The 23,950-nt window shown below is 36.7% G+C and overlaps 1 protein-coding gene across 7 annotated transcripts in view; it reads right to left on the reverse strand.

Annotated features, from left to right (window-relative positions):
- Nucleotides 1–1,490: 1,490 nt before the first annotated feature.
- Nucleotides 1,491–23,950, reverse strand: part of C18H18orf54 (chromosome 18 C18orf54 homolog) — a 34,565-nt gene continuing 12,105 nt past the window's right edge. For 5 of the 7 annotated variants that reach the window (XM_045378238.2, XM_005586657.4, XM_005586659.4 and 2 more), the window contains 3 exons: nt 21,218–21,349; nt 19,448–19,518; nt 11,577–15,428 (listed from right to left, as the gene is read on the reverse strand). In XM_045378238.2, the coding sequence (XP_045234173.1) occupies nt 15,356–15,428; nt 19,448–19,518; nt 21,218–21,349 (276 nt within the window). In that variant the 3' untranslated portion in view covers nt 11,577–15,355. Of the gene's footprint in view, nt 1,588–5,617; nt 5,861–6,517; nt 6,679–8,428; nt 8,476–11,576; nt 15,429–19,447; nt 19,519–21,217; nt 21,350–23,950 lie in introns of those variants that run through there. The other 2 variants (XR_012427223.1, XR_012427221.1) reach the window with 2 other exon arrangements.

The following is a 23,950-nucleotide window of genomic DNA, read 5'->3' on the forward strand; positions in this document are numbered from 1 at the left end:
AGCCTCTAGTCATGTCTCAATTTTGACCTTTATTACAAATCTGTCAACATCAAAATCATTCCTAACTTGCCCTCTTTTTGTTCAAGGTGAGATGTGTGGTCCTGAGAAGATGCTGTTCAAATTATTGAACCAGATCCTTGATTTACTTGTGTCTCCCAGATTAGGAGGCCTGTGGAAGGATTTGGCTCATTCTTAACAAGCGAGGACTTCCAATAGCCAAGGAACCCCTAGTACACAGTTGGTGCTATGTTTACACTTTTTCATTTGAACCTAAGATCACGGGTCATAGAGAATGTGGCTTTCCAGAAACTAGAGCAGGGACTGCATCTTCCAGGTACAATTCAAGATCTGTCATTTATAAATAGTGATGTTCTCAAAGTTTGTATCTCATCCTTTTTCCCCCTGTCTCTGCCTGCCTCTTTCCCCATCCCACATTTTCTGGTTTTTTCCCTGACTTAAAATAGGAGAGATGTTGGGGAGGCTACCCCACTGGTTCAGTCCACTAGGTAGACTTGGTTTAATCATGCATATGGGAGGGAGAATGCTCAGGGTAAGAAGTAATAAGGATGTTTCCTTTGAATCCCTACTCCTAGCTCACTATATCAAACCTGTGTCTTGCTGAACACCCAAAGCCAATTATTATTACATGTTTTACATGTAATAAAGGACCGCCCTTTACACTGGCAAAAGCATGTGCCAAGGCTAAAACATCCTTCCATTACGTGGGTGTGGGGAGGATAACCAGGGAGAGACCCGGCACAATGTGAGGTTATTAGTGGTCTAACAGAAATCATAGGGCTGAGGATGCTAAAGGGAAGGGGAGTGAGTTGGGGCCAGAGTCATAATGCTTCATGGCTGCCATCAGGTTTACAGAAGGAGAAACGTGCCCTCTAGTGGAATAAAAAAGCGTAACAGCTCTTAGTATTAACACTTCGGTGTCTACAGGTAGTCATTACTGGCTGAAATTCTGACACCATGTACTGGCATAATTCTTTTTACCAGCAACAACTAACACAGGTCACTTATTATATTCCGGGAACTGTGCTAAGTAAGTAAGCACTTTACAAGCATTACCTCACTTAATCTTCACAACTGTATGAGATAGATACCATAGCTCCACTTAAGAAATTGAAGATCAGAGGTTTAATTTGCCTAAGGTACTCTAGCTAATAAGAGAAGGAAAAGATTACATTTAAATGTTAAACCCTCCTAAGAAATCTGCCTCATAAAACTATGCACATGCACACAGAGAGAGAGAGACAGAGACAGAGAGAGACAGAACAAGAACTAAAGTTTTGAAATATCTGCTACTCTGCTAATTTTTTCTTCTATCTTTTTAAAAATCATTTTATTAAAGTATGATTGATGTTGCTTTGCTCACTTTTAATAGAATATCTATTCTGCTGTGGCTTGGAATGAGCAAATCTGTTTCTGAATAAAATTCTATGTTTCCCCAGGTTTCTCTTTAAAAAATTATTGAATACTTGTGATTTAAAGCAGCATTGACTTTTTAATTGTTAGGGGCACCATCTTGAGCCAGGTCATGCACAATATTATTCCTCATTGTCACCAGTGCTTCTGGATCACCTGCGAAAAGAAACTTCTTTGTGTTCATTTCTGTTTTCTTTTACTTGTGTCCCCCACTCCCCAAAAAGTAAATTGTTCAATAAATTAAATATTATCTACTACTGCAACCTAAAATAAATGAATAGCCCTCTTAACATCGTTATTAAAATACTATATTCTGGGAACTTATTTTACACTAAAACATCACAGAAACCTCACGAAGAGTAGCTCTATCTCTGAGCAAAAACAATAAGCCTTCATTCTACCTTTCATTACTATCTAAAGAAATTAATATAATGTGTTATTGCCATGGCATCAGGTTTTAAGGACTGGCTACTGGAAAGAAAAAAAAATGGTTTTAGTTTCTGAAAAAAAGTTCCACTTACTGCAAGCACAAATCAATATAGGGACTAACAAAAAATTAATATGCATTTTAGGTTGCATCAAAAATGCTAATCCCCTTCCTTTTGTCCACAGAATAAATCCAAAATTCTTGGCTGAGTATATCAAGTGCCTCAGATGGGCCCCCAAGTCACCTTCTCAGCCTCATTCATTCAGAGAACAAGTATTTTTGGAGCTTTTTACATAAATGCTAAGCGCTCTTCCAATTGTTAGGGATACAGCAGTGAATGAAACAAAGGCCCTAACCTCAATATTAATTAAAGAAAAATAAAGGAGGAAAGGGGCAAAGAGTAATGGTATGAGCAATGGTGGTGGTCAGGGTCGGCCTCTGGTAAATGATGTTTGAGCATACACCTGAAGTGAGGAAGTGAATCACGGAATATTTGAGGAAAGACTATCCAGGTGGAGGAAACAGCGCAAAGGTCTGAAAGCAGACACTCATGTTCATAGTAATTGAGAACAGCAAGACCAATGTGGCTGAATTATACAGCAAATGGAATGGTAGAAAATGCACTGGTTTTGTTAGGTGAGGGGACTGAAAGATATTGGCATACCATGGAGCTTTCTAGACTATGGCAGGAATTTCCATTTTACTCTGAAAGGAAGGCACAGGAAATTTTAAGAAGAGATACAACATCACATGACATGTTTGTAAAAGATTCTTCTTGCTGTAATGTGGAGAACAGAATGGAGAGGGCATTTTATTGCCTTAGAGGCAAAAGCAGCTTTATGTCTTATTCGTAGTGTCTCCCTCAACTAAATGTATTACCCCCTTGGCAATTAGTATTTTCTGAGCTCATATGTGCCAGACATACATTTTCTCATTTAATGCTCAAAACAAAACTGCAAAGTAGATATGAAAAAAGAGACGGAAAACAAAAAAGGCCTGGGCAAGGTCAGGACACTAGTCCACAGTAAAGAGCTAATAAAATAGTGGAATCATAAATCTGCTGTTTCTGAAGCCAGACTTCTTTTACAGCACACACTATTCTGATTCAACAAATTCTGTAGCAGGCTTTTCACTACTCAATCTTTGCACACATATTATCTCCTGGCTAGAAAAAACACCCTTCAAGCTGGGCGCGGTGGCTCACATTTGTAATCCCAGCACTTTGGGAGGCTAAGGCGGGTGGATCACCCGAGGTCAGGAGTTCAAGACCAGCCTGGCCAACATGGTGAAACCCTGTCTCTACTGAAAATAGAAAAATTAGCCGGGCATGGTGGCAAGCGCCTGTAATCCCAGCTACTCGGGAGGATGAGGCAGGAGAATCTCTTGAACCCAGGAGGTGGAGGTTGCAGTGAGCCGAGATCGTGCCATTGCACTCCAGCCTGGGCAACAAGAGTGAAACTGTGTCTCAAAAAACAACAGCAAACAAACAAACAAATAAAACACCTTCTACCTAATTTCTTTGATGGCAAACTTCTGTTCATTTTTCTGTATCAGCTCAAGTATCCTCTCCTGAGTGAAATCTTTCCCGGTTTTCCCCAGGCCACTTAGCTGATCCATGTTCTGTGCAATTCTTTATCAGTTGTTCTAGCTTCATTTCTCTGAAGCAATACTTACCTGGTTATAGTATACATTTCTCCATTTATATATTTCCTCCACTGAGTTCCTCATTATAGAGTGATGCCTTATTTGTGATCAACCCCCCACCCCAACCCCCACCACACACACACCCTAGAACAGTGCCAGGAGCCAAATAAATACTAGTCAAATAAAGTACTGTAATAAACTATTAAACATAGAGTCCCCATATTCTACTCTATGAATTCTGGACATCTGGTACCACATTAAAAAAAAAAAAAATTAAAAGCTGGAAAGCATCTAGAAAGGTGAAACAATAATAAAGAAATAAAACTTTTACCACAGAAATAATTTAGAAACATTGAGCCTAAAGTATGGAACATTACTTCTGTTGATTTCAACAGAAATTGGGAAGACTGAAATATGTATATGAAATTGTCTTAAGAGGCAAAATCAAGAGTAAAATGTGAAGACAGAAATGTAAATCATGACTTAACTGAAGCAAGTATATGCTAAAAAACAAAGCATTCCAACTGCAGAGAATTTTCCACTTCCAGAATTGCTTATATAAAACTATATGACCATCTTGATGAAAAGTAATGAAAGGAATGCTCTACGCTCCTGCTATATTGAGGGTGCCATTCATGTAACTCCAGAATATATATAGTAGTCTCGATTTCTAGTTCATGAACTATATTATGAAGTTATCAAATTCATTAGATTTTGAAAATATTGGCTCAAGGTTTTTCACGGTTCCTCAGTTTTCTAAATGACCTGATATTTTCACTACCTTACCTGTATGCCCACATTTCTTGGACAGGCTATGCAATATGTTGCAAAACAAGGAGGGCAAAGGAGGATAAGTGAGACATTTTATATTTACTTTGTGATGATGTCTCTCATCAAAACCTTCCTACAGCCTGATCAACTTCTGCACTAGTCATCAATGTATGGTCTCTCAGCTTCAAATTCACCCCGAAGGGACTCTCCTGCTGCTTCCTGGCAGCTACACCATCAGTAAGAAGTGAAGACATCTGGGGCAGCTCTGCCCTAGCCACGCTTCGGGAATGTATTATTCTTAGTGACTTTACAGACCTCATCCGGGCTGGTGATCACCTTCTGCCACCCTCCCAAAACAGACGCCTCACGCTCCAGATGTGCTGCCAGCACCAGTGCCCCTCCCCCAACTCCTTCTGCGTTTGCACACACTGAGTCACCAGTGTGGCTTCCTGCTGGCCTAGTAACTAAACGCCAGCACCGGTCTGAGCAAACCATAACTTTCACTGCAATCCAGTGGGCCACAGTTACCCTTTTTTCAACAAGGTCTGAATCCAGACTTTAGGCTCCCTCTTCCAAGTCTGCCCTTTCTTGGGTACTCTCCCTCAGCTAGTTTAAAACTTTTATATTAAACTTCCCTTGTTTAAAATCACGATTTGGTTTGCTTCTAGATTACACCCAAACTGATAGTGACCAACGAGCCAGGCTTGAAAAAGCAACACAATGCAAAACCAGTGCTGTGGTCTGCATGTGTTCCGTAAATTCATGTGTTGGAAACTTAATCCCCAATGCAACAGTATTGGAAGCTGGAGACTTTTGGAAGGTATTTAAGTCATGAGTAGAATCAATGTCATTATAAAAGAGCTTGGTGAAGGAAGCTGGTGGGTCCTTTTGCTTTCTGTCCCTTCCATCTGTAATGACACAAAGTTCCTCCTCTCCAGAGAATGCAGCATTAAGATATCATTTTAGAAGCAGACAGCAGCTATCACCAGACAGCCAAACATCTGCCAGCACCTTGGACTTCCCTGCCTCCAGAACTATGAGAAATATATTTATGTTCTCTATAAATTACCCAGTCTCAGGCATTTTGCTGTAGCAACATAAATGGACTTGACCCTTTATAACAGACTGAATTTTCCTAGATTTAGTCCTAAAGCTGTAAAATTGAATATATAACTGATGAAATGGAAAACACTTAAAAACTCAAAAATCTCAGTTTTGAGGACTCAAGAGGTCAGAAGGCTACAGCTATGTCATCCAAAATACACAACTGTTGCTCCTATTTAATGAATAGGAGCAGCAACATCAAAAAAAAGAAATAGCTCCTCCAAAATAGATTTAATTTACCTCATTTTAGGTGGATTTTCAGGCAGTTGGAGTTGGGACCAATAGGTGGAGCACAGAGGATTTTCAGGGCAATGAAAATAGTCTATACTGAGACAGCCAGGTGGGAATGGGTCCCCAGAGAAACTCCAACAGGCCTGTGCACGGGGATGAGTGTGCACTGGGGTGGAGCCACAGAAGTTCATGCCATTTGCAGCAGGGAAAAGCCTGGCCCCTCCTCTTCCTGGGTGAAACCTGGAATTCTATCTGCAAAACAGGAAGCACACTAGTAGGGACTCTGGTTTTTCAGAGAGTCCCTGTTTCCCTTTTTTCCTTTTTGCCCGATAAATTCCATTATTCTCACCCTTCAAAGTGTCTGCAAGCCTAATATTTCATGGCTGTGTCACAAGGACCCAGCTCTTAGCTGAACTAAGGAGTAAGTCCTACAACAGCTTTGGTGCCCCCTGTGAGGCTTAAGAAGTGAATGAAATAGGGACTCAAAGCCTCTCACTATCCTAAGCCTTTTCATCGTGGGACTTCTAAGGGTAGGGGAAACTGTACTCATACCCCTGTCACTCCCAGGGGTCGGGGGCATTTTCATGGCCTTTTCCTTTCTGTTTTGGGATAGACAAGCAAGCAGGCCTTCTCACTCCTCCTCCCCTCCTGGTATTACCAGGGGGTCCTTGCTCCTAGAGCTCCCAAGATGGTGGTGGGCCGCTTCCAAGATGGTGGCAAGCCTCCTGTTCTCTGACCTGGGGTTCTTGGCCTCAGGGATTCCAAGGAATGGAATCTTGGGCCATGCGGTGAGTGAAATAGCTCTATTAGAAGTTGTGGGTCATGGAAGAGAATGTGGAACCCAATGACTAGTGTTCAGCTGGATTAGGACAAACCTGGGCACTTAGCTGTGCGGGAACAATGGCAAACCTTTAGTCTGATTAGGAGCAGCAATGGGCGCCTTGCTGGATCAGGAGCACAGTGGACACCCTGCTGGATCCGGAGGGATGGAAGTCAGCGGCGGGTCTGCGACTGCGGCAAACAGCAGTGGTGGACGGTGAGCAAAAGTTCAGCTGGAGCCGTAACAAACACTGACCAGAAGAGAGTGCAGTTGCAAGATTTAATAGGGTGAAAACAGAGCTCCCATACAAAGGGAGGGGACCTAAAGAGGGTAGCCGTTGCCTGGGTTTATATCCCGATCACTGTCCCTCCTGCCGTGCTCTCAAGTGATAGATGCTTGGCTATTTCTTTATCTCCTGTTTTTGCCTAATTAGAATTCTAGTGAGCTCTCTTTATTACCTGATTGGTCAGGTGTGAGCTAAGTTGCAAACCCTGTGTTTAAAGGTGGTTGAGGTCACCTTCCCAGCTAGGCTTAGGGATTCTTAGTCAGCCTAGGAAATCCAGCTAGTCCTGTCTCTCACTGGCTGGGGCTGGGGAATGCCATGAGATCTTCCCCTTCCCCTGCCAAGGGGTTCAACTCCAACAGATAGTAATTAAGCTTTTCTTCCTGGTGGAGGAACCAGTTGTATAAGAATAAGATGCTCTTCCTCAGGCATTTTTAAATTGTTTCTTTTCTTCCCCTTCTCCACCCCACCAGCAGTTAACTTTTAAGCAAGAATTTTCTTTTTAGAAGATGTTTTACTAGGCTAGGAATGATAAGGATCACTGTTTATATTCTCTGTAAAGTTTTGTGAAAAAGGATTTGTGAGGCTGGTCTTAAGCTGTAGCCAATCTGGTGTGCTTTGCACGTGTGTATGGTTAGTAGCAAACTTCGCTGCAGGCCTCCATCTTGTTTTACATCCTGGGGGTGTGGCAAGGCTTTGTTTAGCAATCCTGCCTTAGGGAAGAAGTCCTTTCTGGTTTGATATCTGCATGTTTTCCTAGCCCGGTCTCTTACAGGGCTCCACCAGGGGATTCAGTTTTCTCCTGCCTGTCTATGTAGCTATATGTGTTGTGTGGAAGATGTCTGTAAAAAGAGCTCTAATTTGACCTAAAGAAATACAGCGCTTAGATCAAATATTTTTTAAAGGGAAGATAAAAGCTGTGGTACCTCTCAGTTCACATGACTTTAATCTTTGAGGAAACAATAAAATAGCCCTAAAGATTATTGGTTAAAAGCACATGCCATCAAAATGTAAATAGGTGGACTAAATTATGCAAGTTAGATGTAAGGTTTGCTAAGTGTTTTGAGGTTATAAGCTGCTTTTTGGGTTTTGAGAACTATCTGACTTGCCTGGTCCACAACTGTTAAGGCCTGGGGACATATGGAACTAACTACCCCTTCTATTATGCTTGAAGGAGTCAAATCTTGGTTGTACCTGGCATAAAATTAAAACAACTTACCAGGTTTTACATTAAAGTTAAAATTGCTAGGAGTTACCATTATAACATGTAACTGAAACTACTATAAATATATTTACATACAAGATGTGTAAGAACAGTAAAATGTGTTTTTTAGTAAAAGGTTATGAGAAGGCATGGAAATGTAAGTTTTTGCCTATGAATAAAGGATTGTTTTAAATTAGATAAGATAAAGCTGAAGGGTCAAACAAGTGGCAAAAGGATTTTAAGAATTAATCTTGCAGAAGAGGTTCTCTGTTTGAACATATTGACTAAATTTTAAAAAGGTATTATATGTTTTTTCTATAAATTGAGCATTAAAATAAAAGCACAACAAGGTATTCTTAAGGTGCTAATCTGCTCTTTAGCAAAATTCATAAAGGGTTATAAAAGGTTTTTGTTTCTTTAAAATTTTGGAGTCATCATTTTGGCAAAATAAATAACTTATGGTAATCTGAAATTCTATTTCATAATACCAAGTGCTTTGAACTTCTAACATACTTAATAGGCTTCCCCAAAATCAAACTTCAGTTTCAAAATTGTCTTTCCTGATGCCTGGCTTTTTGGATGGATCAGAGGGCCCCTGAAACATGCACAAAAGAGGTAAACATGGTTATTTGACATATTTAGTTACATGGGATTGCCAAGATGATGTTCGATCTTCTTTAGGTTATATTTTGGTGAATAATATTATTACATATTCCAAAATTATATGGGACTTCTAAAATTCTAATGTCTAAGTATACGCTATCAAACATAATTAAGGTTGTAAACCACAGAGATAAACTTGTCAATTATGTTTCTAACCATCCTGGACATTTTGCTAGTGACAATTATTACCTTGTTTTAATCCTTTTCAAAAGATGGTTTATTATAAGCCATAGGACTCTGACAGGTGCTCTCAAGTACAGGTTTCTGATAACTTTGGAGATCGTGACATTGGAATTAAGGAAAAATGTACAGGACTCAAAGAGCTGAAGTGTTCATGAATATCAGGCAAAACAAGAGTTCACTAAATGGACTGAACTCAGGAAACTGAAGCAAATCTTTTTGATTTTTGCTTCGAACATTGCTGATCCATGTTTTGTTTCTCAAAGTCAAGGAAATTTATTTTGCACTCCTATGGCCTTTAATTAAATTACACTCCTGTGAACAAAAATTTGGAGTATGTTTGTTTCTCTCTGCCTGGTTCCTCTAGAATTTGGAAACTATCTGTGAGTATTCTTAACTTATAGCAATATAGTTATTTGGATCAGTGCAATAAGGATCCACTTTTCTTTTGCAACAGGATGCAATTGGAGAAACTGGTTATTTTACTAAGGCATTGACTGGAAGGGTATGCTTCCCTTTAAGGAGTCAATCTTCACTTGCAGAGCTGCTAAAAGCCCCGTAGGAAGAACTGGCCTCATACCCTTGCCTACACAGTCCCTGTACAGGGTTCCTGACCTGTGATCAGTAAACAATGTCACTTTGTAACAGGCCTAGGAGCTCCAAGTTTATCTTAGGACCTTAAAAGGAGAGAATCACCCAACTCACAGGTAGTTGAGGATACAAACCCATGGCTGGGCTCAGCTTTAAAAGGTCTCAACTGAGATTCCTTGTGGAACAGAGTTCCATCAAAGCCAATTCAAAAGGACTATGTAGAAATAATTACTCTTGCTGCACCTTATGCGAATAATCAGGCCAATTATAAGACTAAAGTTCATTTTGGAAACCACTTAGTACTACGATGATTTATGTTTTTTAAAGAAAAATGAGGACTGGTGACAGAGAAATTAGGTTTCAAAAATTATCATACATTTGTTATTAAATTCTCAACTCATTAGTTGTTTTTAAGTTTTCACCTACATTTTAGAATAACCCTACTTGTTCCTGTGAACCAACCAGCAATCTCCAGCTGCAGCTCAGAAAGAACAGAGGAATGGGTAACGTAAAAATCTGGATCAATACTCTAGTTCTGAGCAGTTATCCTGCAAATCCTGCCAGTTGATGGGAATAAATAGGATGCCCATCACTTGGAGGTTTCCTTTATGGGAAAGTAAGACCAAGGGAGCTAACCAAAGCCAAGCACAATGCACCCAAATCTTAGCAGCATAACTATAGCCACCAGTTATCTGGATGTATCACAAGACATCCTTTTCTCTCCCTTGTTGGAGGAGGACTCAACTCCACAGCTTCACCTTAGCATTTGGCTTATAAGAAGTCCATGCAAATCCCCGAGACGTATTTCTGTCCCAAACTCAATTCCAAGCTTCAGGTCAAAGCCCTAGGAAGGAAAACTGGATCTGAGGGATCCAGAGGCAGATGATAATGGAAAAGACACAACACAGGTGAATGTGGCTGATTGCTGTCAATTAAGCTACCCTTCCCATTTCATAGATAAAGGCCATGCTAGTATCCATGGCATAAATGAGGTCTCGGGAATTCAAGGCTATGGACAGCAGGGGAAACAGAACATACGAGGGAAGAGTGGATAATTCCCACCTCCTAGGTACCCTGTTAACATGAGTGAAAGCCGCTTTAACATCCGTGGCGGTACCTGCCAAGGTTGCCGGGACTCAGGGATACAAGGACAAGAGAATGCTCTTCCTTCTCTCTCACGTACCCTGGGTATCTGCTAAAAAGAGAACTAAGGATGCCTGCTCCCCTCTTTGTAGATGGATGGTCTTTCTTCTTCAGTTTGTACCCCTTTCAAATGCATCCTGAACTCCTAGGACTCCTTTGAAAAGAGGCTTTTTCTTTTTCCCTCCTTTGTCCTCTCTTCACAGAGAGGTAATTGTGTCTCCAAACTACAAGACACTCCCCTCAGATGCACCCTTCACAGTGGGAAAAGTTAATTTCCCAAACCTTAAACTGTTTGGCTTAGGACTGGGCTCAGGGGAAGGGAATCCAGAAGCCCAACATGCTGGTAAAAACATAAAAGTGTTTATTACGTCAGGCTTTTGACCTCTCTATCCCTGTGCAGACTGGTAAAAGGCCTTGGGATCTTTGAGCTGTCCTTACCTCTCCCTTTGTTTCGTTTTGACATATACTTTTAAATAACCCAGTTTGTCTATTCTTGCCCTTAGGCCATCAAACTCCAAATGGCCATGCAGCCGGAGCCTCCATGATGGCCCCTTCTGCTGGGAACCCTAAGACAGGCCTATGAGGAATCTCTGACTGCCGTTTTCCCAAAACAGCACCCCCTGTCAGGAAGAAGCGGTTAAGATGGGTCTTCGTCCTTATCCTTCTAACGGCAGTTAGATGTACTTTAGAGGGGAATGAGACAGCCAGGTGGGAAGGGGTTCCCAGAATCCAACTGGCCTGTACACTGAGAGGACTGCACACCGGGGTGGAGCCACAGTTTATTATACGTCTGTCCAAACTCACAGAATGTACATCAAGAGTGAACCCTGACGTGAACTATGGACTCTCGGTGATTATGATGATTCAGTGTGGGTTTATCAATTGTTCACCACTCTGGTGGCAGACAATGAAAAGGGGAGGTCGTGCATATGCAGGAGCAGGAGGTATATGGGAAATCTCTGTGCAGATTATTTTCCTCTTCATTTTGCTGTGAGCCTCAAATTGCTCTTAAAAAGGTTTAAATTTTTCAAAAAGTTATCAAAATGTTTTAAAAAAAGAAATAAAGGATTTCCAGAACCTCAAATAAGAATGTGGTCTCTTTATCTTGAACTTACAACTTTATACAGGAAACCAGGTTTAGAATATCAATCAGTCAATACTTAAAACCACTATGTAAAATACACTTTACTTTTTCTTGATTCTGTAAAGCAGTATAAAAAGTTCTATCATCGAGGAGATAAAACCATCAATCATCTAACATATTTTGATATACATTTCCTTGTCTAGGAATACAACATAGTATAAGAGGTACCATCCAAAATATTAAAATGAAATATAACAGGTAAATAAATGACAGGGGAAGGAAAAAGAAAAGCCAACTTACCACAGTTTGGTGGATAGTTAGAATGTTTAGGGACAAAATAAAATACTTGGTCAGAGCTTTAAAGAAATGTAGAGTAAGCTTTAGATAAAAGAATAAAAATTGAGTATTTCATGCATGAGAAATAATATACACAAAGGTGAGAATACACATATAAAGTTTGGGGGAATCTGAGTAAAGCAATTGAACTACAGCAAATTTGCTGAAACAAATCATTAAGGTTACAGTGGTGATACACAACAGAGTCTTGCCAAGACCAGTCACTCTGGCTTCTGTGTAAAAGACAAAGACAGGAGAGGTTAAAGGTTGAAATAGCTATTTGAAAATGAATGAACTAGTCCCAGTGAAGGTACTGAAGGGTAGATAAAAGTTGCTACATTGTGAGAAAAACTGTTACACAGAAGGGGCTGATCTAGGGTAAGGACAATGCAGAATACACTGGGAGGATAAAAAGCTAAGTTTTTGTTTTTGTTTTTGGTCCAAAAAAGGAAAACAATCTTAGGGACATATGATTACAAAGAAAAAAAGAAAAAGGAAATGGGAAAATAATAACTTCAAATATCACAGGAAAAATATCTAACAATATGCTCTACAATATGTTCAGGATTAGGCCTCAATTTACTCCAATCGCTGTATGATAGGCACTGCAATCCAACACATTTAATTAGGCATGAAATATCCAATTCATACATCTAATAGGAAGACACACAGTCTTGCACATTTGAAGAAACTTCAAGTGCTCAGAAATTATCCTCTGTATTGGCCTGTTGCTTCTTCTGTCTCCTTTCATGCTACTTGCCTTTTGACAAGTTCACTTCTGGATAGCACTTCTACCAAAAATGTTCTGAGATATACAGAGCGAAGGGTGGGACAGAAAAAAATGAAACAAAAATTCAAATCTACAAGATCAATTCCAGGTATCTATAACATAGAAATAAACATGGGACCTTGTCATGATTTATCTTCAGGCAACATTTTGGTATAACTACATATAATTTAATAACACATTATACACCATTAAATACTAAAACAATAAAAAAAAACCCACAATTATAAATTTCAATAAGAAATAACATAACTATAATGACATATACCCAAAACAAACCCAAGAAAACAGTGTTTTTTAATTTGGTCAGAAAACTCTATGAAGCTGAAATTAACTGTGAGAAAAAACTGAAAGTAGAGTTCTTGATAGTAAAGACAATATATTTCAGTCTTGACCCTTCATACTGGTCACACCATTGTCCCTTGATCTCAAATAGTCTTTTGAAATTAGGCTTTTTTGTTATATTTTTCATACTCAAAGATCTGAAACATCTTATTAAAATTTCTTACTTTTTTCTATTTAACATTTTCTCAACACATCTAAAAGAGTGAGAGCAAAAGATAAAAATTTTACATTCACAATGCAATTTAAAAAATTTTATGTTCTCATTTCTTTTAAATTCTCAACTTAGCAGTCTCCACACTATTATCCTGCTCTTTTCCCCTGGAAACCTAAAAAGAACCCTGAGATATTAAAATTGTAATTAAATCTCTTACTTAGAGTATTTCTTGAATGTTTATTACTTAGATTCGTTGTTTTTCTTAGTTGACTCTCCTAGAGATTTCTTATAAGAAGGTTGGAATGAATCATTTTGCTAAAATTAATTCCTTTGTTAGGTAAAGGATTAAACCTCTCCATATTTAAAACAAGAGAAAACAATGTTCCTTTGGTAAGTATAATCAAGTTTCTTAAAATACTGGCTATAAGATTTTAGAACAGGCTTATCTCATTTAGTATTGGAGATACAGTCTCATGAATAGGAGCACTAACCAAATAGGTGCTTTTCAGTCATTACAATTTCCAAGCATAGTATATATTATGTATGATCAACATATAATACTCAATTAGAAGTTACCACCTGATGCCTTTATCTCCTTGCCTTCTTTAGAACTTGTCTAACAGTGGATTTTTCTAGGCCTAGAACATGACCCACCCAGACCTACCTGATGTTTACCCACCTAAACTCTGCATTTTTAATAGTCAGGCATACTTTAATTTCAAAGTAATTCCTTGTTTGTTTATGCAGGCTATTTTCTATGAAGCAGACTATAATCAGAAAACAGTGTCAGTGGCAAAAACATCTCCACAGAATAAAGAAAACAAATCCGTTGGTGATTGCCTCTCAAACTGGTCAGAGCAGCATGGTAAAAAACTCACTGGCAAAAAAAAAAAAAAAAAAAAAAAAACAACAACAAAACCCACAGAGCTCACTGTAGTGTTTGACGTGTCACCTCTAACAAAGATGTTAAATGATGCTTTATTAACTTGGAAAAAATGCTTTGACTCAATGTGCTTAGAAATTCCTATTTGACAATAAATCTACTGAGGAAAAACGCTATCATTTGGGTGAAGTGTTAATCTGTGCTAGTTATATATACACATTCTTTAATTTCATCAGGCTGTAATGTGCTGTATTAGTTATGTTTTATGACTTAATTCTCAGTTGTGTTAATAAAGATGCTTACTACTTATAAGAAGTATCAATAATAAGTGCTTGGTAAAAATTACAGAGCTTTGTTCGGTTCCAGCTAGAGACAAACTTAAGACTAGAGATTGTGTTAAAGAAAATACAACTCTTACAAAATTGCTCTAAAATACAGAGTTGCTTTCTGATTTTCCATATTCATTTTAAGTTTTAATTATCAAATTTCATACAGCAATTGGCCATTGAGTCATAGTTTTCACCAGTTTGAGCTAACCCCAAAATTAAAATCTGGGAAACAACCTAATATTGAAATATTAAATTCTTAAATATCCCTCCAAAAAAAGGTTTGGAAACTGTCAAGCATTATCAATATTATCTTACACAGAATCAAAGTACTAATTAAATGAGGAGGTTCTCTTGAATGTCACAACATTCCTTTTAACACTGTATCACTCCACTATTAATGCAATTTTCAAATACAATGTATCTTAAATATTAAATTTATGAAAATTTCAAAGTAACAGACTTCTGCATAGATGACATATACAATAACAATTTTGATATTCCTTTAAGCTGTTTAAGTGATGCTAACTATATCTAAAAAAAAGTCTATTTCACATAAAAGATTTTGGATAAAAACCAGTAAGTTTCTTAATGATCCTGAACCAGATAATAAAATGTTGAGGATGCTGAAGAAGGTTAAATCCAGGTAGGCTTCAAGAATAGAAGTCATCCATCTTTAAATATGAGACATTTGCTGGCGAGAAGATGAAAGTAAGACTTTAGGATATATTGTGGATCCTTGCAGTTCACATTCTAGTATGTTGGCACAAAATGAAGACAGGTCCTAAAACCTATGGGTATTTTCAAGTTTAGTGTTTTAGAAATACATAATCCTTGAACCAATCAAAAAATAATGTATGGCTTATATTTACTTTGTCAGTTTAAGTAACAGAAAAAATGCCTATTTGTTCTGTGGTGACTATTGTGGTAACAGTTTCATTTTCCTCTTCACATTTTCGGTGACTGTTCTCCATTGGTATCATCAACCAGGTCTCTCAGGCGAGATAAATGGTGCAAAGCCCTTCATTAAAAAGTATAAAACACACTGTAAACCAATTATTAAGAACTGAATAGCCAATGCAGACAGCAAAATAAAATAAAATAAAGTTGATTATTAACTTCAAAATTGGTATGAGAAGTAAATTTATATAAACGTTGAGACTTATTTCTTATAAAACCTTGAGATGTGAATAACTGAGGGTTAAAATAATTTAAAGTTCTATAAACATTTACTTTAACAATTACATTTTTTGACATTAACTTTTTTTAAGATAGTCTGCCAAGTGCCCTAACAAGAAACAATAGGTATCAGTTGTATCACACTTAACAAATACACTTTTTTCAAGTAATTTTCACTAGAGCTCTGTGAAATGACACCTTTGCTTTTGGTATCCTGTGTATTAGTTAAGAAGTAAAATACAGAAATTATTTTTAACATTTATATTCAAGATAGCTATTTTTTAAATAGCATTTAAGGATTAGTTACAGATCTAAACAAAACTCATTTTTATTGAGTGTAGGAGAAGCTGCTAACTACTCCAACAAGCCTATATAATATGGTGTTATACCAACAACCTAGATTTTTCTCTAAAATAATGCCAAGACTGTATTGCAGGTCTCAGTGGAGAAAACTCAATCATTCCTCAAACCAAGAAAAGAGGCCCTTAACTTTCCAAGCCTTCTCTAATTATATTTTTTCAGTTTTTCTCTCCCCTATCTTTCAGTTCCTGGAGGACCACTCAGAAAACGTCAGTTAATTAGTCATATTTCAGATCTTTAATAAATATGAAAGATATTAAGGAAAAACAGAGTGACAATATAGTAATTAAGATGTGCAGGAAGGGCCAGAAGCAGTGGCTCACACCTGTAATCCATGCACTTTGGGAGACTGGGATGGGCAGATCACCTGAGGTCAGGAGTTTGAGACCAACCTGGCCAACATGGTGAAACCCCATCTCTATTAAAAATACAAAAGACAATTAGCCAGGCGTGGTGGCAGGCGTCTGCAATCCCAGCTACTCAGGAGGCTGACGCAGGAGAATCGCTTGAACCCAGGAGGTGGAGATTGCAGTGAGCCAAGATCGTGCCACTGTACTCCAGCCTCCAGCCTGGGCAACAAAAGCGAAACTCCATCTAAAAAAAAACACAATTAAATGTAAAAAAGAAAAAAAAACATAAGCTGTGTAATAACCTCTAATGTCAGTAATTTCCACTTATGGTGAGCAGAAAGGTAACGACTACAACACTCTATTCTATAGTCTCTAACACATAGAAGTTGTTCAATAAATGTATAATAAACTGCATCTTCCAGTTTATCCAGGACAAGGAGATGGAAGGAAACTAGTAGCATTAATTACTGCATGTATATCTATTTCCCTGTACTCTATACTTCTTGGACACTTTTACTCAAATGTAATAAGAAGACTCTCAATTCTCCCACCTTTCTTGGCAACTTCAGTTAATTTTTGAGATTCCCACCTTCATTGACTAAGTGACAATAATTCACCCAAAGCTACTAACCAATCAGAGGCAAAATAACTAAAATTTTAAAACATTCGGCTGGAGGTGGTGGCCAGTCCTGTAATCTCAGCACTTTGGGAGGCTGAGGTGGGTGGATCACCCTAGGTCAGAAGTTCAAGACCAGCCTGGCCAACATGGCGAAACCCCATCTCTACTAAAAATACAAAAATTAGCCGGGCGTGGTGGCATGCACCTGTAATCCCAGCTCCAATGAGTCTTCCTAGAGAGCACATGTTTCCACTTAAAGAATATAAGAAAACTGAGTACTTAAGGGACTAAACAAAGGCCAGACTACTAGCTTACAGTTCCCTATGGGTAATGAAAGATATCTTAAAACTGGTTAGCCACCCAAATTATTATTATTATTTTATTATTATTATACTTTAAGTTCTAGGGTACATGTGCAGAACGTGCAGGTTTGTTACATATGTACACATGTGCCATGTTGGTGTGCTGCACCCATTAACTCATCATTTACATTAGGTATATCTCCTAATGCTGTCCCTTCCCCCTCCCCCCTCCCCACAACAGGCCCCGGTGTGTGATGTTCCCCTTCCTGTGTCCAAGTGATCTCATTGTTCAATTCCCACCTATGAAGCCACCCAAATTATTAAAAACAAAAACTGTTATTTGAGGAATGTAAAGAGCCATAATAGGACTTTTAGCTTAGGAAAGGCCAATAAAACCTACAAAGTATAATCAGTAACTTTTGAAAGATTTTGGAAATATTTTAGAAATTTTGAAATACATTTGAAATATCTGAAGTATGAAAAGATGACCATATAGCTAACCAGAATATTTTGCAGCCAGAAAAAGGAATTCTGAGAAAGAATTAAATTTAAATTGTCCTTAAAACAGTTAATCTTGAGACTGAAAATAACTTTTCTAAGTGTAAGCTTACTTCATTACAGTACAAATGTCTTACTGATAATACTTCTGAATGTAAAGACAAATTAAGAGTGCTCCAATTAATACAACAGAATTAATAACTAAAGGCCATGTAACAAAACATAAAACTTACTCTCTCTAAAAATGAAACTCCATATACAGGTAAGACTTGATTGCTTATAGTAGAAAAAAAGTTACTATTAAAAAAATTCTAGCAAATGGTAAAAGCACTTATAGATCAGTATTGATTTTTGTGGTGATTTAATGACTTGCAATACAGTGTTTGTTTTCACCAGGAAAAACATCTAGGATATGTACATTACCTCAGAAAACACATTTAGGTCTGTGACAAGTTCAGTATCAATGCTTTAAAGAGCAATGGAAAACCTATGGTCATTCACCTCAAATTTTAAAGCAGAATGAAGTCTTCATACTAGATGATCAACTGAGGCCCTGTACTTAGTCTCAATGAATAATTCATCACTATTATTAATGAGACGAGTGTTAAAAATACAGACTTTCAAATCAGACTACCTAGTCTGAATCACCCTTCTTCCTCTTACTAGCTATGCAACACTGGACAAGTTACTTTACTACTCCATGCCTATTCTCTGATCTGTATTATGAAAATAATAATAATACTGCATAAGGTTGTGAAGATCACATGAATTATATTCAATAACACTTAGAATACTGACGTTTGGTAAATATTCAATGTTAGCTACTACTATCATTATTCACTGAATTCTATTAGGTATGGAACATTATACCCCAGTACTATGGCAAGCTACAAACAAAGGTGCATTATTTATACCCTAAAGATAATAAATTAAGTAGAGAGAAAAAAATTATCTTACATGATATATTTTAACTATGAAAACTATATACACATTTGTGACAATTAGATTCATAAGTTTACATGTCTAGTGTTTTATTTTTCCACCATTTCCTTAGATCACAGAAGCCTAAGCAAATTCTCAAAGTTTAAAAGGCAGCCACGTCAAACGGTGTGATTAGAGCAGAAACTTTTAATCTCAGTATTTCCTAAGCTCAGTATTCCATCTTCTGAGGACACTTTATAGTCACACAAAAACTCCAAAATAAATACCATTCTTTTCTGTCGATATTATGACTATAGAAACAACTTGTATTTTTCTCCATTTTATTATTTAAGATAATGTAACTAAGAAAATTAGACCTATCTTTATATCCAGGTCATTATATCTACTTTAGATTTCTGTAGTGATGTTCCAAATAATGATCCATTTATTATTAAATTTATTCTAGGGAGAATATATGAAAACACATTTCATACAAGTTCCTGTTATAGGATACTCACAAAAATACTATCATAAATTGTTGCTATTACTACTCAAAAATGAGTCATTCATATCCATTATATTTTAGAGGTCTAAGGCTATCTCATTAGGTCCTTAGGACATTTTGAATGGAAAAAGCACAAGTTTAAAAGAAAACAATGTTTTTTAGTGTAATTAAACAGTGTGCTCCAAGAAGCTTAAATATGCCTAGTAGTGCTACTCTTAAAACTACTTATTTCTACCCTGTAACTTTGATTTGAGTCAGAGGAATGGCTAAGATGGATTCACATCCATATTAGTAAAGAATACTTACTTCTGAAGCGACCTGGTAATAGGAATCATACTTTCCTTCAACTGTAATTTAGAGAAATCATCTTCTGAAACCTATTATTAAAAACACCAAATATTAAAAAATATTAAAAATATTATATAACTATAAAATTAAATGGTATTTACAATGTGATTAAAACATTAAAAAATATTTTCTACATTTCCAAAGAATTCTAATAATTTTCAAAAGAACATTAAATATTTTTATTTTTCATTTATTGTAAAAACATTCCAACTAACAACCATTTTTCAACTGTCCTAAAGTATACTTCTACACATGTGTCCATTAAAAATCAAGTCTTGGCTTAAAATTATGACTTTACTGAACAGGTTTGTATCTCAATGATGTTTAAAACAAGAGGGGAAAGAAGGATAGATTACATATTAACGTTATGATTATTAGAATGTAAGGACAGAAATTAAGAAATACAACTCAAATGAGCAGACTATGAAGGTTCTCAAAAGCTGATCCACTCATTTGTAATGAAAACTGAATTTCATATATCTACTGAATAACAATAAAACAATGACAATAAAAACAGCCATCATTTATTGAGTATTTACCATGTACCAAGCACTATACTAAGTACTTTATATAGTTTGTCTCAACAAACTATATATATACACATATATCTATCTATATTTTTATATATATATATATATATATATATATCTTCTCAACATCCTCACTGTACAGAAAAAGAAATTGATCAATAAAATAAGCCCAGCATAGAAAGACACTAAATAATAATCTCACTTCTAGGTAGAATCTGGGTGTGGGGACAGGGGAGTTGCAGAGATGTTTGTCAAAGGATACAACATTTCAGTTAGGTGAGAAGAATAAGGTCAAGAGATCTATTCTACAACATGGTGACTAAAATTAAAAACAACATATCGTATACTTGAAAATTACTAATGGAGTAGATTTTACATGTTCTCCACAAAAAGTACGTGAGGTAATTAGCTCCCCTAGCCATTCCATGATGTTTCAAAACATCATGTTGTACATCCAAAATATATATATATTGTCAATTAAAAATCAGTAATTTTTTAAATAGGAAACTGAAACTAAAGAGGTTAAATGATTTGCACAAATATTGCACTTGCTAGTAAGTGACAGAATTATAATTCACTGTCACATTTGGGAAAACAAACTCTATGTTCTTAAACACTATACCTTTGTGGGAAAAAATTCATCATGTAGAATGCCAGTCCAAAACAGAAACAGATTTTCAAATTCCCGGGAAATACACAAATTGAAAAAATAAAATGGCTTTAAAATAAAACTTGATATGACTGTATTCATAACAGCCAATAAACACACAGCAACAAAATTAAATTTCAAATGACAAAGGTGTGTGGAGGAATCTAATGTTGAAAAAGTTTTCCAGGTCTCCCCGAATATAACTACCAGAAGATGGGCCATATAGATTAATTTTGTAGAGCATTACAAAACAACTCTTAAAACCCTTTGATACTATAGTTGTAACATCATCATAACTAAATAAGATGTTGGATTTATAACCATAAGTTAAACAGAACAATCTGTTTAGAGATAAACACCTACAGAAATCAAACAGAATTAAATGTTGAGTACATTACTTCCTAACAAAAAAGAATACTACTGCCACTTACAACATGTGTATATGGCATGCTTACTAACATGAAACTATAAGTAGGTCTATTAAAAAATGTAGAAAAAATCTTTATACAAATTCACAAATCTCAATTCATAAATCATGTTTGTGCTTACTTGTTTAATCTCTTCTTTTGGCTCTGTGGCCTTATTTTGATTAAAACGTTCTTGTACTGCTTGAAGGTTAAATAACATTTGTTTCAGGGCTTCAACAGGACCATGATGTTTGCCTCCAGAAAGAGTACAGCTCTAAGGTTAAAACAGTTGATAGTATAAGGTTAACCATCCAAACTCAGGGAAAGAAGAGTTTTATTTTGTATTAATTTCCCCTAATAGAAAACCAATGTAAAAATCCAAAGAATATATGTCAATATTTTAAAAAATCAAAATTGTAACTCACCACTTCCCTATTCCGAAGCCCCAGGTAAAGTTACTTAGAGACAATCATGATTAACAGTTTGGCATATCCTTTCTAGTCACTGCTTTTTTAAAATAAATAATGCATGTTTATATTTATGACAAATTAATTTAGCACATTCAAAATCACAAATTTTAAATGAAATGAAAGGTCTTCAGAGGACAGGTAAGCCAACATGTTCTTTTCAGCTGATCAAGGACCACAATTTCAAATACAGTATTCTCTGCACACTTTAAAACATGTTTTTATAACAGAATGCTAGCTTTTCACCTCTTCATGGGCCATACATTCCTTCTACCTAAATAACACTCACAGCTTGATTACCACTGACCTTATTTGTGTTCAAAGAATGCAGCAGTGCTTCAGACACATAAGACGGTCAGGATTCTTTTAAGATAATTGGTGAGGGATATTTTAAAATTTCTTTTTAAAAGTCTTATCAGTCTATTAGTTTACATCTTTCAAATGAGTTTCTGTGTCCTAATAGCTATTTACCACGTAGCAAATAGGACTCTACAGATGTCTGTAATTTAATATATTTTAGCATAGACTGTGCACCATAAGTACTATTTAAACTTCAATTCTATAGAAAGTTGTTGATTAGCATAAGATACTCAAAGTAAGCAGTATGGCTAAAAAGATTTTAAAGACATTTCCACAGTTACAGAACAGGATATAAGAAACAGGGAGTGAAAAGGTAAAATGCCATAGCCATTGTAGAAAACAGTACAGGAATTCCACAAGAAATTAAACATAGAATTACTGAATGATCTTGCAATTTCCCTCCTAGGTATATATCCAAAAGAAGTGAAAGCAGGGATTTGGGTAGATATTTGTATACCCATGTTCACAGCAAAATTATTCACAATAGCCAAAAGATGGAGGCAACCCAAGAGTCCAACAACGGGTAAATGAATAAACAAAATGTGGCACATACATACAATGGAAAATTGTTCAATCTAAAAAAGAAAGGAAATTTTGACAAATGCTACAACATACATGATCCTTAAAGACATTATGCTAATCAAAATAAGCCAGTCACAACAAGATACATATATAATGATTATTCTTATACAAGGTTCCTACAGTACCAAGTCCATAGGGACAGAAAGTAAAAAGCTACTTACCAGGGGCTGGGGAGAGGGGGAAATAGGGAGTTAGAGTTTAATGAGTACAAAGTTTCAGTTTGAGAAGATAAAGTTCTGGTGATGGACAATGGTGATAGCTACACACAATGTGAAGGTACTTAATGCCACAGAACTGTACACTTAAAAATGATTAAAATGGTAAATTCTATGTTATGTATATTTTACCACAACAATATAAAAACATTAAAAAAAAAAAAAAAAGAGTAAAAGGATCCAGTTAGGATATACTCCTACACCCTGGGAGACAGCATCTGAGGCATAATCTCCAAATGTTCTGCATCCAGCCACTATCTTATTTTAGAACTTCGGCTGCCTTATGCCAACCATAATAGTTACAAAAGGCTGCCTCTGGAATTTATGCCTGAGCTGAGTGATTTTCATGCAAAGTAGTGGTCACAGTATCAAAAGAAGACAGAAAACTAGAAAACATACGAACTGTTTGTGCCACTGTTAATGAATGTTTTAAAAATATTGTATGGATAATACAATTTGTTCTGAGACTTGTCATTGACACCTGCTAGTAAATGTCTCTGGGTACATCTCTGTATATCTCTGACTCTTAGAACCATAGTGACATTTCATACATTCAAAAAACAAATTATTTAAACCAAACAGAACAAGAGGAGAACCCAATATACAGTCATCGCTGGCTCCTTGGGAGACTGTTTGCAGGACCTTGTGTGAATATAAAAGTTCAAGGAAGGCCGGGTGCGGTGGCTCACGCCTGTAATCCCAGCACTTTGGGAGGCCAAGGTGGGCGGATCACGAGGTCAGGAGATCGAGACCATCCTGGCTAACATGGTGAAACCCCATCTCTACTGAAAATACAAAAAAAATTAGCCAGGCGTGGTGGTGGACGCCCATAGTCTCAGCTACTCAGGGGGCTGAGGCAGGAGAATGGCCAGAACCCGGGAGGTGGAGCTTGCAGTGAGCCGAAATCGTGCCACTGCACTCCAGCCTGGGCAGCAGGGTGAGACTCCGTCTCAAAAAAAAAAAAAAAAAAAAAGTTCAAGGAAGTTCAAGTCCCTGATTATAAAATGGCACAGTATTTGTATATAACCTATGCATATCTTCCTGTAAACTTTAAATCATCTCTAGATTACTTTTAATAAATAATACACAACGTCAACAGTACATAAATACTTGTATACTGTGTTTTAAATTATGTTTTACTGTTGTATTGTTATGTTTATTATTATTCTCCAAATTTTCAATTTGCAGTTGGTTGAATCTACGGATGTGGAACCCACACATACAGAGGACCAACTGTATACAAAGACAAAT

Source organism: Macaca fascicularis, chromosome 18 (genome assembly GCF_037993035.2).
Source record: "Macaca fascicularis isolate 582-1 chromosome 18, T2T-MFA8v1.1".
NCBI lineage: Eukaryota > Metazoa > Chordata > Mammalia > Primates > Cercopithecidae > Macaca > Macaca fascicularis.